Source organism: Sminthopsis crassicaudata, chromosome 1 (genome assembly GCF_048593235.1).
Source record: "Sminthopsis crassicaudata isolate SCR6 chromosome 1, ASM4859323v1, whole genome shotgun sequence".
NCBI classification, from domain to species: Eukaryota; Metazoa; Chordata; class Mammalia; order Dasyuromorphia; family Dasyuridae; genus Sminthopsis; species Sminthopsis crassicaudata.
In genome coordinates, this window is record NC_133617.1 from 582081093 (window position 1) to 582099674 (window position 18582).

Below are 18582 nucleotides of genomic sequence, written 5' to 3' on the forward strand. Positions count from 1 at the left end.
TATTAAGAATTTCTTCCTTTATTTAGCCTCAAATCCTCACCAAGTAGCTTAATACAAAGAAATTATTCTTTGTTCTATCATCATAGTGTTGGAAGAACAGCTGGGCATTTTTATTTAAAACTATTATTTAGTCTCCTTTGTTCTGTCTCTAATTTATGGTAAATGATTAGCAATCTTTCAAATTCTCTCTCAGGAGATAGGTAAAATTCTTTATCATATCTCCTCCAGAGTGAGTTATTTCTTCGTTCAGAGAACTTTAAATCTTTAATGGTTGTTTTTCTTTAGAATATTGGGGTCATTGTATAAATTATTCTTGTGTTTCTGCTTCCTTTCCTCTTTTTATATACTACCCAAGATTCTCTGAAATTGTCGTGATTTCTGTTTCATATTAATTTTTTATTTCTATTCCTTTTAAATTTAAATACATAAATTATTTTGTTTTTTACAGAACAGTAATATTTCATCACATTCATATAAAATCATTTCTTCATCCATTTCCCAATTAATGGATATCTTTAGTTTCTTTAGTTTAGTTTAGTTTCTTTAGTTTCTTTATCAATACCCTTAGTTTCTAGTTTTTTTCTTTCCATTTTAATCTTCTTTCCTTTCAGGATCAGAAAGTTTTTGCTTATGATTATTCCTCCTAAGTGAAGAAAAATAATGTTAGGGCAATATCCTTGAGAAGAAGAGATGCAATGGGATCAAAAGCAAAATAGGCTGATTTTAGCAAGGAGAAAAATCACTTCTTTCTCAAAAACAAAAATAAAAGTGTAGAAAGATGGAATACGGAAGAAGGAATTTGTAGTAAATTACCTCTTCTCAGCAAAGAAGCAAAATATGTGCCAAGAAAGAAAGAAATGATGGAAACATTTACCACATAAGAAAAAGTAAGAAGTAGCCATTATGAGAATGTGATAGTCAATGAGGAAAGAATAAAACAATTGCCATTCACCAGTGATGGCCCAGTTGTGATTAGATAACAAAATTGTAGTAGGTTCAGCAAGTACAATATTCAGCAGCATACAAATGGGAGCAGCTTTGGGGACAATCTAGATTTAAGGATTGTCAGAACTTATGACAAAGGAACAAAGGAGTCAAGGTGATAGATAATGTATAAAAACCACGGGGCCAAGATTGTGAAGAGGAAAATGAGACCAGAAACTAAGAGAACAGATGTGGCATTGTTACAGTGAAGACAGAGATATAGAAGGATTGAGGCAAAGGAAGAGATGGAAGGATAGGAGTTTGAGAAGTCTGTACTCTTTCCACTATCACTCAGATCTTGGGCCTATTTTTAAAACTCTTCAGAAATACAATGCTCTCCTCTCCCTTTTCCAGTTTTTATCCCCATACTTTTTCTGATACCCTCATCTGCACATGTGCTAGGTTTCAATGCTTCTTGAGCTGGGAAGAGGAATTCCCAATGAGACCATCCTGAAAAGTCCCCATCTCAAAGCTCAGGTGAGATCCAGGCTACATAGACATGCTGGGAACATTCAAATGCTGTGAGTTCATGAAACTGGGTTCTACAGACCTGTAACATGTTCCTAAGATCTCTCCCAGTTCTAAATCCATGATCTTATGATCCTAATTTTATTTCTTTGGAACAGGTTGGGATTGAGTGGTTAGATAGAGAGACAGACAGACAGACAGAAAGACAGAGAATAAAAACTAACAAAAAAAACCACCTTCTCTTCAAGCATCTTACTAAAGCTGACCACAGACCCTCATGTTCCCAATCACATGCATCAAATGCTCCCAGAGTGCCCTCAAGTGTCAATATAAGGTTAGCACAAGAAGATTCTTTTTGATGTATCCCCAGAAATTTATTAATTTTTAATTCAATAATTCCTAATCTTCCACTCAAGCTGCTTCTTGAATTTGTTGCACATAAAAAATCAACAGGGGATAATAGAAGAGGGGTTGGGTTTAGTAGGGAAAAGATTATTTTAAAGTCCATTTCTTCTAGGAGCTTTGATGCAACTAGTTAGTCAATTAGCACCTGTAATCATTTAATGTTTGCATTTATTAAGCACCTACTATGTGTCAAGTACTTTTGAAGGTGCTGGAGATACAAAGGAATGGCTAGGGAGCTCAGTGAACAGAGAGATGGGCCTGGAATCAGGAAGACTTATTTTTCTGATTTCAAATCTGGCTTCAGACACTGCCATTTGGCCCTGAGCAAGTCACTTAATGCTGTTTGCCTCAGTTTCCTCATCTGTAAAATGAGCTGGAGAAGGAAATGGCAAAACACTTCAGTATTTCTGATAAGAACATGACAAAGGGGTCAAAAAGAGTCAGACATGACAGAAAAATGACTAAGTACAATATCACTTCCTTTCATGAAGTACACATTAAATGCATCAATGAAAAGATTCAGTCTCCCTCACCCATAGAGATTCCATATATGATAGTAGAAGAGAGTTTATACCAACTACCTAAGTTTACAGATTTGAAGAGTGTATGTGTAAAGTGAATCATTCATAGGTACCCAGATCATAAGAATCAGAGATAGAATTTAAAAGCAGGTCCTTTAACTCTACAGCCAGTGTTGTTTTTGTTCTCTTTTCCCAACTCTGTGTCTCAATTAAATTATCCTTCAACGTAATGATTATTATCTTTCCATTGAAGCATTCACTGTTTGAAAGAGAGAGAGAGATGCATTTCACTTTTCCAGGGCTAAGATGTGACCTTTCAATTAATGGCTCTCCAGATGTCTTCCTTTTGGCACAACTATCAGAAATCTATTCTACCCTCTGTTGTCTGATCTGTTGCTTGGAACTGCATTTCTGATAAATTAAGTTCAGGAGGTGATGCTGAATGAGGAAATGCTGTAATCATAGCAGACACCATCCCTCTGGAGTTTGGTTTTGTGGTGCCTTGGCCCAAGAAAAGTATTCCCAGAATGCCATGAGACCACTTGTTACCAGTGACAGCAGCAGCAATTTGGATACTCTTTCCAATTTCAAGATTAATGACTAGAGGAGACAGTATTTCTAGAGAGTAAAGGTGAAGTTTAACTCTGGGTAGTTGTATGACATTTTAAGGGGAAAAGAAAAAAAAAACAAGAAGAAATAGCATTTGTATCTTTCTTGCTGTGTCATAAATCAGGAAAGAGTAGAAGTGATTTGGACTCCATCCAACAATATGCCTGAAATGGGATCTAGAGTACAGCTTCAGATAATCTAAATACTGCATGTTTGATGGCCAGCCTTAGAAAGCTGCTCCTATAGCTAAATAACTCCCAACTGAGTTTCCATCTTAATATTAAAAAACAAAATCCAGGGTGTTGTGTTTGCATTTGAATTACACCCTCCTTTACACTAGTAACCAAAATTGTTCCGCTATCACTGGGGAGGGTTTTTTGTCAGTATTTTCTGTTTGGGCAAAGGATTGAGAAAATGCTCCTGGGGAATTCTGGAGAATTGACCTCCTCCAGTGAACCAACTTCAAGTATATCCTAAAAGCTTTGTCAGAGAACTAGGAAGGAGATCCAGGTCAGAAGAAATATTAAGGCTGGTTCTTTGTGGAGAAACAGAATAAAATACTGGCTCTGGAGTCACGAAAACCTGAGATCAAACATGGCCTCAGACACTAGTTGGATCACTCTGGAAAGTCTTTTTTACCTTTATTGTCCATAATCCATTTTTGGAGAAAGAAATAACAAACCATTCCAGCACTTTTGCCAAGGAACCCCATGGACAGAACTGGCGTGCTATGGCTCATGGGTTCGTAAAGAATCAAGCATGATGAAATGAATGACTAATAACAACAAATCTGTGATTAATCTATACAAATATAATAACTGAAGCTATGAGAGCTGGAAGAGATGAACCAAATGAGATAACATAGAACAGAAAAGAGAAGATGAAGCATTAAAAATTCTTGAAGAATTTTTATACCCAGTTAGTGGGTATAAACATAGATTTAAAAAACAAGTAAAGCAGACAAGAAAGATAAAAAGATGATCAAAAATACCAAATGCCATAGAGAAATCAAGAAGGATGACAATCTCAGTCACATACCCAAGTATCTGAAATTGGATTTGAACTCTGGTCAATCTGACATTAGCTTCATTTCTCTATCCACTGAATATTAGTCTACAATTGGTTCTTATGTTTGTAACATATATGTGTGTGTTTATATATCTATGAGTATATAGTATGTACATATATGTAATAGTACATAAGTACATATTTTGCTATAACTTAAAGAAATAGATTTTTTGTTATGGATTATGGAACCATACTAACTGCTTTATAGTTACAACTGATATATCCCAGAGGATATTTTGGTAACATATATTGTTATGGAGAACTTCTATTCCCCAAATAATTTTTTTTCTGGCTAGAAATATTGTGATAATCCTATCTTGCAATAATACCAGAAATATGACATTCCCTAAAACCTGTGTTATCTTTGAATATAAAAGAAATTTCCAGTGTAGTTTAGATTTAAAGTGTACATCTTTTTACTGTCTGCTTTTTTCAAATATTTGAACATTTTTTAGTCAGTGGGGTACTGGGAGCTTCATGCTTGGATGAATGTCTTGTATGCTGAAAGTAATAAATAACCCTGGAAAGGTTACCATCAGTCACTTTTCATCTTCAGTCCCACTTGTTGAAGAAATTTCATCTCTAAATGACCCAGAAAAAAATAAGCCAATGTACTTTCTGAATTACAAAAGCACTCAGGAGACCAGAAAATCAAATTGTCCAGACTATAGATTGAAGATGTTCTTAGGGCTGATGGGCAAGATGAGAAAAAATACTTGGGAGGCTGAGATATACTTGTTCAGTTTCCTTGGTTTGTCCCTCATTGTCGACGTTTAGAATGGAATTTCTGAAACTATGGAAATGGGAAATATATCTGCAATATTTTGTGATCAAGAAGAAAAGTTCAAATTGCTGCTTGTTATTTTGTTATTATCCTACTGATAGATGATTAGTGTAATCAGTTTGAGAATTAGTCTTCACCCCCAGAGCTATGAATTCAGGTTGGATTGAACCATTAATGAAAGCATGTTTACTTGTACCAGGCAGATTCTCTACTATGTAAATCTATCTAGGCTGCTCTGCACAACAATCAGCAATAATTCATATTTTTATGTGGTTCCTAAAACTGCACAGTTTAAATAGGATTGTTATCATCAGCTAAAACACTATGTATGGAAATGTGACCTAGAAACCACCAAAGGAGGTTCTAGCTCCTTACTATTAATATACATGAACCATGATAATCAGGGGTCACTACACTAAGCTATCACAAAGAGAGTGAATTAACATTAAATATAGTTACAACTAAAATTCCACCCATCTTATCTCCAAGTTTTCAAAGTCTCCCTCTCTGTTGTAATTTCCCACAAAGGTTCAATCCACCATAAAAGGAAAAAGATAACCACTCTTTTTAAATGACTGCCATATATTCTGTGAATTAAAGCAAAAAGCATAAGGAGCCTGCTGATATCTTCAAAAGAGATTATACAGCTGTATTTGGTTAAGACCTGTCCATATCTCAGACTAACTGGGTGTATTACAGTTCCAGTTCTCACCAGGGATTAATATTTGATGCTGAATATTTGTAACTATTTTAAACTGATGATTGTGTTGAGAGAAAAAGCTGTTATTTCTACAGAAAAATATGGAAGTTCCTCTGATTTCTCTAACGCCCTCAGATGTGTTGATTATTTGAGTAAATTAACCACAAAAGTATCTGTATTCATTTTCTACAGTGGATTTTGGTTGACCCATTGTCTCATGAATGAGGACAATACATGAGTAATGATTCCTCTCCTTAGACTTTCCCATATGACATTTAAGATTTTTCTTTAGAACTCTGATAAAAGAAAAAAAGAAAAAGAAAGAAAGAAAGAAAGAAAAGGAAGGAAGGAAGGAAGGAAGGAAGGAAGGAAGGAAGGAAGGAAGGAAGGAAGGAAGGAAGGAAGGAAGGAAGGAAGGAAGGAAGGAAGGAAGGAAGGAAGGAAGGAAGGAAGGAAGGAAGGAAGGAAAGAAAGAAAGAAAGAAAGAAAGAAAGAAAGAAAGAAAGAAAGAAAGAAAGAAAGAAAGAAAGAAAGAAAGAAAGAAAGAAAGAAAGGAAAGAAGGAAAGAAAAAGAAAAAGAAAGAAGAAAGAGGAAGAAAGGAAGGAAGGAAGGGAGAGAAAAAAGAAGGAAAGAAAAAAAGAAAGACGAATAAATAAATGAATATTTTATGCTTTTAAGACATGTTACTATGGTGTTTCAGAGGTACTATTATTAATTTTTACTGATTAATTGTTCTTATTATTCTAGGTTGGGTCTCAGGCCTGATGCTTCATATTTCAAAATAGGGAAAAAATTAGATACGTGGGGAATAGATTTACTTTGCCATAGAATAGAAAGGATACTCAGCATGGATATAGAATCAATTATCCAGAATTACTCCATTCATCCTAATAGTGAAATGCATTTCGTCAGCAGATTGTTTATGGTGTGGTAATAGTACGACATCCACCATATCTGAGAGGTACCACCTTCTCCTGGGTTGGACTTTTACGAACCAGATTGGCTGGAAAGCCTCATGAATAAGTCAAGTCTTAGCCCCTTAACTAATCAAATCTCAGAGACAGCTGAGTTGAAAAACTTGAGGCACCAGAAGGTTATCAGTAGGGGCAGAAAAAGACTTCAGAGTCCTTATCATTGAAGCCAACCTTGTTTAATTATAACAATCCCTTATTGTTTCTATAATATAGCTAGGCTAGTACTGTGGACAGAGTAATCAATGGAGCAATCAGGGTCATAAAATTTGGTTTTGAATCTTTCTTCCATCAGTTACTAGCTATGAAAAGTCACAACTATTGATTCAGTTTCCTCCTCTATGCCTTTTATACAAGTTTATATGGTCTGAATAACAGTTTATACAACAAATATTTCCTTCTACAAAAGCTTTTACTACCTACTTTAAAGGTGGTCATGAAGAAAACACTTTATCAAAATTAAATATTATTAACTAGATCTATGATCCTGTGTGGGTACATCATAGGGTTGTTGTGAGAAAAGAGAATATCCTATAAATGTGAGAAGTATGATTACTATATCTTCCCTGATGCAAATTGCAATCCTTTTGTGACTCCCCAAATACTAGACTTTCCTAAGACTTTTGAAATGTCTCTACTAGAAATAACTCCATAAAGATAAGAACTATATTTTATGTATAATGCTATCTGCACACAGTAGTTATTTAATAAATGCTAAATGAATGAGTGATTATATGAACAAATCTCCAATGTGCCAATGTAGTCCACAGACTTTTCATGTCACATTCTCCCCAAAGGTCAACTCTACCTTCTTTACAGGTTGTTTATGTCCTTGATGAGACCATTTGCTTCATTGTTGAAATAGCTAGGTAATACAGTAGATAGAAATTGCCTGGAATCATGAAAACCTGAGTTCAAATTCAGTCCTAAACATTTATTAGTTGCATGACAAGTCACTTAACCTCTATCTGTCTCAGTTTCCTCAACTATAAAATAAAACCCATTTCCCAGGATTGTTGTGAGGTTCAAATGAGATAGTATATGTAAAGTGCTTAGAATTTTGCCTAGCATATAGTAGAAGTTATATAAATGCTAACTCTTATCAGAGCAATTATTTCCCTCTTCTATAGTCCTCAGAAGTAAATACCATTTTCTACTTTAACCCACCATACATTTTTCCATCGCCTTTTGCATTATCTGTAATTTTGCTTCTTCCAAAACCATGGATTTTCCCATTCAGAATCATTTCTTATCACTGGTAGAGTATTGATATAAAAGAGATGGGCTTTTATTGCACTGAGAAACATTACATTGACCTATTTCCCTCATCTCTTGGATCCTCCTTCCTCCTCTTGTCTTCTTCTTTCTCTTCCCTCCACTTTTTTCTTCCTTCTACTTCCTCACCTTATCCAATGAGATTTTGTGTGTATGTATATATGTGTGTGTGTGTACTGCAAATTTTATATGCAGCCCTTAAATCACTTCATAAATTTAATTCTCCTGCTCCTCTTTCTTTTTTCTCCTCCTCCTCTTTCTTTTTTTCTCCTCCTCCTCTTTCTTTTTTCTCCTTCTTCTCCTTCTCTTTCTCCTCTTCCTTCTCCTTATTCTCTAGAGTTTTAAAAGCATTTTCATATACATTATCTGATAACCATCTGATATTACAACCATCTTATGACTTGGGCAGAATGAATATTATGCACCTTTTACAGAAGAGAAGAATGAGATTTAGATTCAATGACTTACCTAAAGTTGCATGGCTAAAATGAGTCAAAGCAGGGATCAGCACCCAAGACTTCTGCCTCTTTATCTAATACTTTTATCTTTACATTGCATTGGCTATCTACAATAGGACTCTATCAGAGAGGTGAAGGACAATTCTCCTTTAGCTATGGAAACTGGTTTTAAGTTGACAAAAAGACTTCACTATTTAACCCTTTAATTAATGTAAAATCAATTACTGAGGACTGATTGTTTTCTATAATAGTTTACTAAAGGTCTTTTCTTGCACTGAATATGCATGGTTCAGAAAGGAACTACATGAAGTGACATTTTAATGATTATTTTAATTATATACAAAAAAAAAAGAGAAATCAAACCATCATCTTTAAAGGAATGATCCATCAGCACCATCCTACTCCCTCTTTTTTTTGGAGGGTGAGGTAAGAGGGGAGGCAAAAAAGTATCATGCTGATATAAAAGAATAACCTTGGTTATAGCCCTGCTCTTTCTCTGTGTTTGTAATTTTCATCTTGACCATCTGTCAAATGCATGCTTAGCCATTCAGAAAATGTAATAGTTTGACAGTCTACATACTCATCACTAGCTGCAGCAGCAAGCTTTTATTAAAGACTTATACTGTGCAAGACACTAAAATAGTCAGTGCATGTTGGGTGAGTTTAATTTCTCTTTCTCACTCTGTCCCTTCTTTTTCTTTGTCTTAATCCAGAAAAATGAGACTTTATGTCTTGGGAAGGATAGTAATAAAAAGCTCCCCCTTTTTTTTTAAGAAAGTAATTTCTTCTTTGTCTTTTACTTCATGACCCAACTGAACATTAAAAGCTTTTGGAAAGCTCTTCAAGTACTCAACACTGCTTGGAGGAAGATCTATCTTATGTATCAGAGATGCTCAGTGAATATTTCAAGATCTCTCCATTACTAATCTCAATAACCATTCTGGAGCATTCATTAACCCTTTGTTGTGTGATGGGACCTTCAAAGACGTAGAACAAATGATTCTTATCTTCTAAGAAAGGTTCTCCCATCTCATGTTTCATGACACCTAAGCTGTTATCTCCAATTAACACAAGGACATCACAAAATTCTTTAAATGAAAATAATTATAATTCATTTGAATGCAAAGCATCAAATCCATGTTTCCCTGTAGCCTGTTTAACCAGAAAAAAAAAAAGATATAAGTAGAAAATTACTAATGATTCCAGGGGCCATTATAGATAGATTGTAGTGTTTCTTGGTTTTTTAAGCTATGATCAGTTCTATCAATGCAACCAATTCAGACCTTCTGGAATTGAGACAACAGAAACTTTTCAGACACACTAAATTAAGATTATTGGACCCCAGATAACAGACTAAAAGAAGACAGGAAGATTTGCCTAGTACTTATTTTATCCATCATTTAAGTCTGATGCAAAGTTCTAACCTATAATCACCAAAGGCACATTGGCCCAAATTCAGTAATTATGCCAAAGAGTTTTCTAATGAACTGGAAGAGTAACATCCGCCTCAAAGATGGGCCGGAACATTTGAGGGAAACTGGTTCTTTGTGTCTTCTCTGAAAAGCCAGTTCTGATTTTTTTTAAGTTTACTTAATTAAATTGCTTCTCTTAACATCTTTATAAGGAATGTGTACTGAGAGATGAAGAGGAAGCTTTTTATTACTCTCCTTCCCCAAACATAAATTAAATAATTAACATATATACAATTATTTCTGTGTTTCTATTTGCTACTGACAAGAGATCATATCTATATGTTCTAAATAAATGGTTGTACTTAACCAAGAGGCAAAAAAGTGGCAAAAGAGGTTGAGAGTGGGAGAGAAGGGACTGATGAGGGACCGAAAAGGATTAAACTGCAGGGCAATAAGGATACCCCCTTCAGGTAGGAAGGGATCAACAATTGCAGATGACTTCCCAATTCTGCATCATCTTCAGGTTTAATCTTTCCAATAACTCCAGTTCCCCCAATTATTGCTAGAAACTAATTCCTTCAGTGCTGTTGTGGCCATAACCACAATGCTGAGACTCATTTTGCCTTCTTGCTTTCCCCTTTATTTAGTTAAATCAATCCTGGAACTTTGAGAAAAGTTTTAATGGGTATCCAAACTCATTAAAAAGTTGACCTGTGATTTCTTTGATGTAGATGAACTCCCAGATGATTTAATACCTTCTCCCAATGCTGATAGGTACCTACCATACAACTCCCAATCATGAGACATTGCCTAGTACCCTGAGAGGTAAATAAGTGACTTTCCCAGAGTAACATAAATATTATATATCAGAAGCAGGTTGTCCTGGCCCCAAGGCTAGTTCTCTATTTACTGTCCCATGCAAAGCAAAGAAATGAAAAATACTTCACTAATTTATATTAAAGAATATATGGCTCAACCACAATTGGCCTGTACAATACCCATTCTTATCCACCAACTCAAACCTTTCTTAGATGAGTCCTAACTTAAAGTCCCCTTTATAGCCATTTGGCATTGGCCCTCCTCCTCTCCAAGGATGCTTACTGAGAAAGGATTAATGGGCCACTAGTTAATGAGACAGTGATTCTTCCTGTCAGAAAAGAAATCTTCACGGGCCATTCAATATATGTTGTGGATATTATCATCTGGCTTCATTGTCACTTCAATTCTCATCCCAAGGCTAACTGGTTTAAAAAGCTAGTATTAGAGTTAATCTAATACTAGATTAAAAAGCTAGTATACAAATACTAAAGACTTCGACTAGAATGAGGCCTTTTTCTCATATTCCATCTTCTTGCCAACATGGAATCCTCATTTATGCTTACAGTGACCCAAGCTATGTGCTGTTCTCCATATGAAATATTCCATCTCCTACCTCTCTACCTTTCTACAGGGTTGTCCCCCACTCAGAATGCTTTTCCTCCTTGCATCCTGCTCCTAAAACCTAGTAAGGCTTGAAGGAAGGAGAAAGAATATATGCATTTATATAGCATCTATTATAGCAAATATTATCTCATATAACCTGGCAATACAGATGCTATTATTATTCCTATTTTATACATAAGGACATTGAGGTAAATAGAATTGAAGTGAGTCACAAAGCGATTAAGTATCTGAAGTTGTATTTAATTCAGATCTTCCTGACTCTGGGAAGTTTTGTGGTGTAGCAGATAAGCTGCCCATCCTCGAGTCAGGAAATCCTTAGTTTTAAATCTGGCCTCATACACTTACTAGTTATGTGACCCTGGGCAAGTCACTTCACCCTGTTTGCCTCAGTTTCCACATTTGTAAAATGATCTGAAGAAAGAAATGTCAAATTACTCCAGTATCTTTGCCAAGAAAGCCCCGAAATGGGGTTGTGAAGAGTAAGACATGACTAACCAACAACAAAGCAATTATTGTCTATAATGGTCTCTGTAAAAACAAACACAAAAAAACTCACCACTATGTCAGCTTTAACAAAAGGAAAGATGTTACATATAAAATAGATAATTGTGAAGATCTATATTACCAGAGCTATTGTTCTCAAGGGGGAGTCTCCTTTTTCTTGGATGATAGCAGTAAAAATAGAAGTCATTAAAAGCTATTTGTTCCTATCACAGTTGTTGGATTTTCTCCCATCTCTATTTTCATCATCATAATAGTCATCACCATTGACATTAACCATAGGACTTTAAAGTTTTGCATACATTATCTCATTGGGCCTCACAAAATTCCAGAGATATGAGTATTACAGGTATTATTATCTTCATTTTACAGGCAACAAAAGTGAGTTTCAAAGAGCATCCATGGTGTGCCATATAGTCATTCAACTCACAAAGTCAGAGCTGATATTGGAACCTAGGGCTTCTTGAATTCAAGTTGAATAGTTTATCTACTGGGATCCTACTATACCTAATTTTATTTCAGTATGGTATTTTCCTTTAAATGGATGTCTCCCTTGGAGTTTTTTTTCTCTTTTTCTTAAAAGTTTATGAGGACAATTTTATTTTTCTTCTTTAGGATCATTGTACCCATTAGCCTTATTATAATTTCAATAACCCTTTGGATTCTTAGGAAATTTTGAATGAAGAGATATTTAAATCATTTTCTAAGCCATTTGTAAATCTTAGACTACAAACAGGTCCTTTTCTCTATCTATTACACAGTGTTGCCTTTCTCCTTTCCTTGATGCTAGATTCTTCTGTTGGACTTTCTGAACTCATCATTTTCACAGGATGAAGAGCGGTGTTCTTTTCTTTTATCTTCACCTTTCCTCTCTGTCCACTCCTTTCCCACCACCTTGTACTTCAGATCTTCCTAATTAATGATTAGTTAATCCACTGTAGTCTGAAATTTTAAGACAGATTTTCTCAGTTCAGAAAATTCAAAACTTTTTGTGTTTATTTCTCCCAATTAAAGGAGTTCCTTTTTTTCTTTTCTTTTGGTGTTCTGGGCTTATATATAAATGAGCAGAAAAAATTATCCATGAGACTCCAGTGTTCCATCTTGTGATTCCTTCTGGTTTTTAGAATTTTAGGTTTTGGAGAATATTGACATTTTTGCTTTTTAAAACATTCAGAGAAGTTACTCATTTGTAAGGTTTGAAACTGAATTCATTAGATTTCAGTATCTTGAGCCAAACATTATAGATTCTCATTAAAAGTTTGTTTTTACAAGATGAATACATCATAATTCCATTGATGTTTGGACAGCTGTTAAACAATAAATTCCCATCTGGAATAACTGCAACTGAGACCATCTGTAAAACTACAAGGGAAAAAAATTGATTTATAACTCTAACTTGGTAACCTTGAGGAAGTTATGGCACCTCAGATATCTCTCTTTACTCTTATAAAACTGAAAATTATTAGTTAGCTCACTAGGGATTGCATGTGAATTATTTGGTTTATATTGCTAAAATGATATACAAATGTCAAGCATGTCTATTAATTAAGATCTTGTCTCCAAGTTAGAGGTGGTATACCTCTTTAATTCTCACATAGAACCTTGTCTTAATATTGCTTTCATCATTTTATTGGATAGTTTACCCAACTAATGGGCAGTTAAGTGGGATAGAGCACTGGACCTGGAGTCAAAAGGACCTGAATTCTCCGACCTCATGTTCTTAATAGCTGCATGACCCTGGGCAAGTCACTTAACCCTGTTTGCCTCAGTTTCTTTGACTGTAAGATGAGCTGAAGAAGAAAATGCCAAACCATTCCATTATCTTAACTGAGAAAATCCTGAATGGGGTCACAGAAAGTCAGACACAACTCAACAACAATGATTTCCCTTTGGGTTCTGAAGAAATTTCTCTTTATGAATTTCATTATGTATGTTTTTACTATAATAAGAAAATTACAAATAACAGATCCTACCTACCTATCTAATTTATGTGTGTGTATATTTGCTTAGCAGGAAAGAATGCAGAATATACATAACTAAGGGAAAAAAAAAAACAAATTAATCCATATTTGCCTTTGGGATATGGGTACTGATTCCCAATCACTAGAGATTCCCACTCACATAGAGCCTTCTTTATTTGTGCTGTGCCCACTCCTGACCAATCTATGGGGGTAAACTTGGTGGGGGTGGGCCACTTGAATAATGACAAAGCAGATCATCAGTTCTGACTTTGATGGGTACATGGTATACATAGGGATGCACTTGACTCTGCTCCCAGAAAAAGCTCAGCACCTGGTAGAGCTTTGATTACACATCCCTTCTTTCCCTGTGCAGATGGCTTCCAGTGAGCCAAGGGAAAAGAGTCTGACTCCTCACCTTTGCCTTTCTTCTTTTGCAGGATGGAGCTTTAGCATGGGTTCTGCCTATCAGTTTCACAGCTGGCGGGTCTTCGTGATTGTCTGTGCTCTCCCTTGTGTCTCCTCTGTGGTGGCCCTCACTTTCATGCCGGAAAGCCCGAGGTTCTTGTTGGAGGTAAAACATCATTGTTGTTTCTGGTTACTGTTATTACTGAACATGTTACAAGTAGTTAATACGCAAAAATAGATTCAGTCTTCAACTAACTCTTAAATCAACTATTGCCCCAAAATTTACTTTTATGTCGGTTTATTAAAAACTGGCAGTGTTTATTTATCCATAGGTTCCTAAGTCCATCAATAAAAGACTAGTTATATTTGATTTCTTTGCTCTTTCCCACTTTGCTCAGGCAAATATATCTGTCCTGTGTATTCCTTCCAACTTATAGAACTACATGATGGCCATCACTAAGTTTTATCAGCCTAAAGGGAAGCTCCATGCTCCTATTTCCTTCCCATCTCTCACCCTATCTAGATAAGCACCAGTCCTTTATTTCCCTTCTGCTATGTACTTTGGAACTCAAGCTCTATTCAAAACTAGCATTTTAAAACATCTGTTATATGGAAATATGTTTAGAGAATTGCACATGTTTAGACTGTATTGGATTGTTTGGGGTCAAACAATCTCCAGGAGGGGAAAAGGGAAGAAAGGGAGAAAAATCTGGAACACAAAGTTTTGCAAAGACAATTGTTGAAAACTATCTTTGCATGTATTTGGGTAAATAAAATATTTTTTAAAATGTATATTTATTATTTTAAAAAAATACTACTATAAACTAGGTGTTATGCTAGATAATGTCAATAAAAAGCGAAAAATGATCCAGTCCCTGCCTTCTAGGAACTTATATTTTAACAAGCTTCCCTTTGAGTACCATATTCCCCTTGCCACTCTCTCCAAAGGAGACTACTCTTCTTCCCATTTATCCTGAACTTCAGAGCCAAGAGGAATAGTCACTATACTTCCAATTCCTTACTTTTTTTTTTCTGAGGCATTTGGGGTTAAGTGATTTGCCCAAAGTCACACAACTAGGACGTGTTAAGTGTCTGAGGTCACATTTGAACTAAGTTCCTCCTAATTTCAAGGCTGATGCTCTATCTACTGAGCCACCTAGCTGCCTGCAATTCCTCAATTTATAACAAATATACATAGTCAAAGAAAACAGATTTCCATATGCCTCATTCTGTATCTTGAGCTTATCACCTCCCTGTTATATTTTATTATAATATATATATGTATAATATCCTTCCTCTGTTCTTTTACTATCTTTCTTCCTTTTAATTTCATGTAATTAGATGATTGCATCTACTCATCTCTAGATCACTCTTTTACCTTCCCTGTATAACCCTGAATATTTCTCTCAACCTCCCCTTACCTAACTCACAATTTTCCCTTAATATCCTACTCCATCTTTTACATACAGCCTGCCACCATTCTCATCAATATTCACCAATATTCTCATCAACTATCCAACAGACCTCACAGTTCAGCATACTCACCTCCCAGAACTTATATCTCCAGTCCATTTTCCATCCCTCTCACAAGCATCAGTATTAGTGAAAAAGAACATTGGACTTCAATATGGGAAAGAATGTCACTAGCTATGTGACAAAAAAAAAAGTCATTTAATATACCTGAGCCTCAGTTTATTTATATGTAAAAATCTATAGATCTTATTTGTAGGATTGCTATGATGTTCTGAGATGTGGTATAAAGTACCTTGTAAACTTTAGAGCACAACATAACTATCAGCTCTTATTTTTACCCCCTATTTACCCTCAATTCTTTTCTTTCATTCTGGTCATTTTCCTTTCTTCACTAGGCCCTCTTCTACTCCATGACTATTTAACTTGAAAATCTCAAGGTCCTGTACTTCTCTTCTCTGTAGACTCCTTCTTTCTCATGGCAATCTTGTTCATTTCCATACCTTCAGCTATCATTTCTACACATATCTATGCAGACCATCTAGGCAATTTCATGGTACCAAGGATATAATGCAGACTTGGAGCCAGGAAAAATTAGATTCAAATTCTGCCTTGGGTACTACTTGTGACTCTGGACAAGTTATTTTACATCTTCCAGCTTTAGTTTCTACATCTGTAAGATGCAGATAATAATTTCAGCTACCTCACAAGATTGTTGTGAAGATCAAATAATATAATGTGTTTCACAAACCTTAAAAATGCTGTTATTACTTCTTTCCCAGGCCTACATGTCTAACTGATTACTAGAGATTTTCACCCAGAGTTCTTATAGCACCTAACATTCAACATGTCCAATAAAGAAGCTTTTCAGCTTTCACTCCAAACTAGTAATTCCTTTTGACTTCCCTATTTATCTATAGCACCATACTTATCGTATCACCAATGTTTAAAACCTATTATCTTGACTCTCCCCCTCATTTTCATCTCCATGTCTAATTATTAAGTCCTGGAAAGTCTATCTCTGAAATATCTCTCAAATATATCCCTCATATCTATTATCATTGGCTCTACTCACTACCACCCACCTCATTAGCTGTAATAGCCTCCTAACTGGTACCCACTCTATCCAATTCACTTTTCATGTATTCAAAATAATATTCCTTATGTACTTACCTGATCATGTCACTTATGGGCAAAACATATTTTGTTAACTTTATATTACCTACTAAATAAAATCTAAATCAAGGCTTTCTACAATCTTAGATAACTCTAATTTTCCAACTAATCTCACTATTATTCTTTCCCATATACTTCATGGTCTGACCAAACTGTACTATTTTTCCTCCCTGACACACATTAGCCACTTTCCAGCCCCTATAACTTCATTTATACTATGTCCTCTCCCTTGAGTGCTTCCCTTACTTCTGTTTTGAAATCCTTCTTGTCCTAAATCTGATATTACTATATACATATTAGCATCTCAGATTCCACTCATTAAAAATTATTTTCCCAGCAAAACAACCCATAGAAAAAGTGCTGGAGCTCCTTGGTGAGATCTGACTCCAAATATGATCTCAGACACTATGAATGATGTTACTCTTGGCAAGTCACTTAACCTGTTTGCCTCAGTTTCCTCAACTGTAAAAGGAGGATTATAACAATATCTTTCAAGGTTGTTGTGAGGACCAAGTAAAGTCATACAGCACCTCCCCAAAATATAAGTATACTCCCTCAAAGTAATCTAGGCAATTTTCATGGTGCTCTTCCAGCACTCTACAATTCAATATTCTAAGATAACTTAAAATATTCCTATAGAGCAGTCATCTTAAAATCTTTTGAAGAATCAAGCTCTCAAATGCCCTGATTCAAGTTAGATTGTCTTGCAGATTAATAGATACTGATTGATTGATTTGGGGAATAGGGAAGGAAGATTCTGGTAGATTAGAGTAATGGATCAAATCCAATAAGATAAAATTGCATAATTAACAATAATATATATATTTTACACATATGCTTGAAATTCCTAGGTTGGAAAACATGATGAAGCCTGGATGATTCTGAAGCAAATCCATGATACTAATATGAGAGCACGTGGCCAGCCTGAGAAAGTCTTCACTGTAAGTATGGCTCTTCAGTTATTTCTCCTTCTCTACCCCAAGCCTTAGGTCCTTTACAGTCACTCAGTAATAAATACTTTAATGTTTTTCCTTCTCCTTTCTGAATAGGCCTGAACTATTTCCATGTCATTTCAGAGTTGAGTAGCCTAGAGTGTGGTAAAATGGAAAGGGTACAAAATTTGGAATGAAAGGATCTGTTTTTGAATCTTAGCTTTGCCCCTTACTACTTCTGAGAGGCAGTTTGTCATCTGTAAAATAGGGGAATTAGACTAGACCTGTAATATTTATTCTAGCTCATTATCTATGACCATGTAAGCACAAGAAAAGAAGAGCACTGCTGAAAAGCTGGAGCTGGGGGAAGCTAGATGACACAGTAGATAGAGCAGTAGCCCTGAAGTCAAAAGGACCTGAGTTCAAATCCAGCTACTTATCCCTTGTGTAACCTTAGTCATTGGGCCTCAGTTTCCTTATCGTAAAATAAAGGGAGTCTAATTGACAATTTCTAAGCAGCATTTCAGATCTAACATCTATGAAGCTATGTATGGATCTACAAATTGAATTTTATTACATAAAATCTTGGAACTTAATAAATGTCATATATTCATTATATAATAGTATATATATCATATATAAGTATAATATAATATGATATATCGGAGGCAGCTAAGTGGCTCAGTGGATAGAGCACCAGCCTTGAATTCAGGAGGACCCGAGTTCAGATCTGGTCTCAGACACTTAACACTTCTAGGTGTGTGACCCTGGGCAAGTCACTTAACCCCAGCCTCAGAAAATAAATAAATAAATAAACAAACAAATAAATAAATAGATAGATAGATAAATGAATGAATAAATAAATAAATATATAATATGATATATCATACATAAGTACTATGCTTGCAAATGCAAATGCAAAATTACTTAGAAATGGTATGTCTAAGTATAGAGCTGGATCCACTTGGTATCAGAGGAAGTAACTGCCCATGTTTGATAGCTGCCAAAAGGCCTCTCTGCCTCATAATATTTTGTCTA

The 18582-nt window shown here is 35.3% G+C and overlaps 1 protein-coding gene across 1 annotated transcript in view; it reads left to right on the plus strand.

The window, feature by feature from the left end:
- SV2C (synaptic vesicle glycoprotein 2C) overlaps nucleotides 1-18582 on the plus strand; it is a 247113-nt gene that overhangs the window by 182746 nt on the left and 45785 nt on the right. Inside the window, exons 5-6 of the mRNA XM_074282309.1 lie at nucleotides 13999-14132; nucleotides 17464-17553. Coding sequence (XP_074138410.1) covers nucleotides 13999-14132; nucleotides 17464-17553 — 224 coding nt within the window. The remainder of the gene's footprint in view (nucleotides 1-13998; nucleotides 14133-17463; nucleotides 17554-18582) is intronic.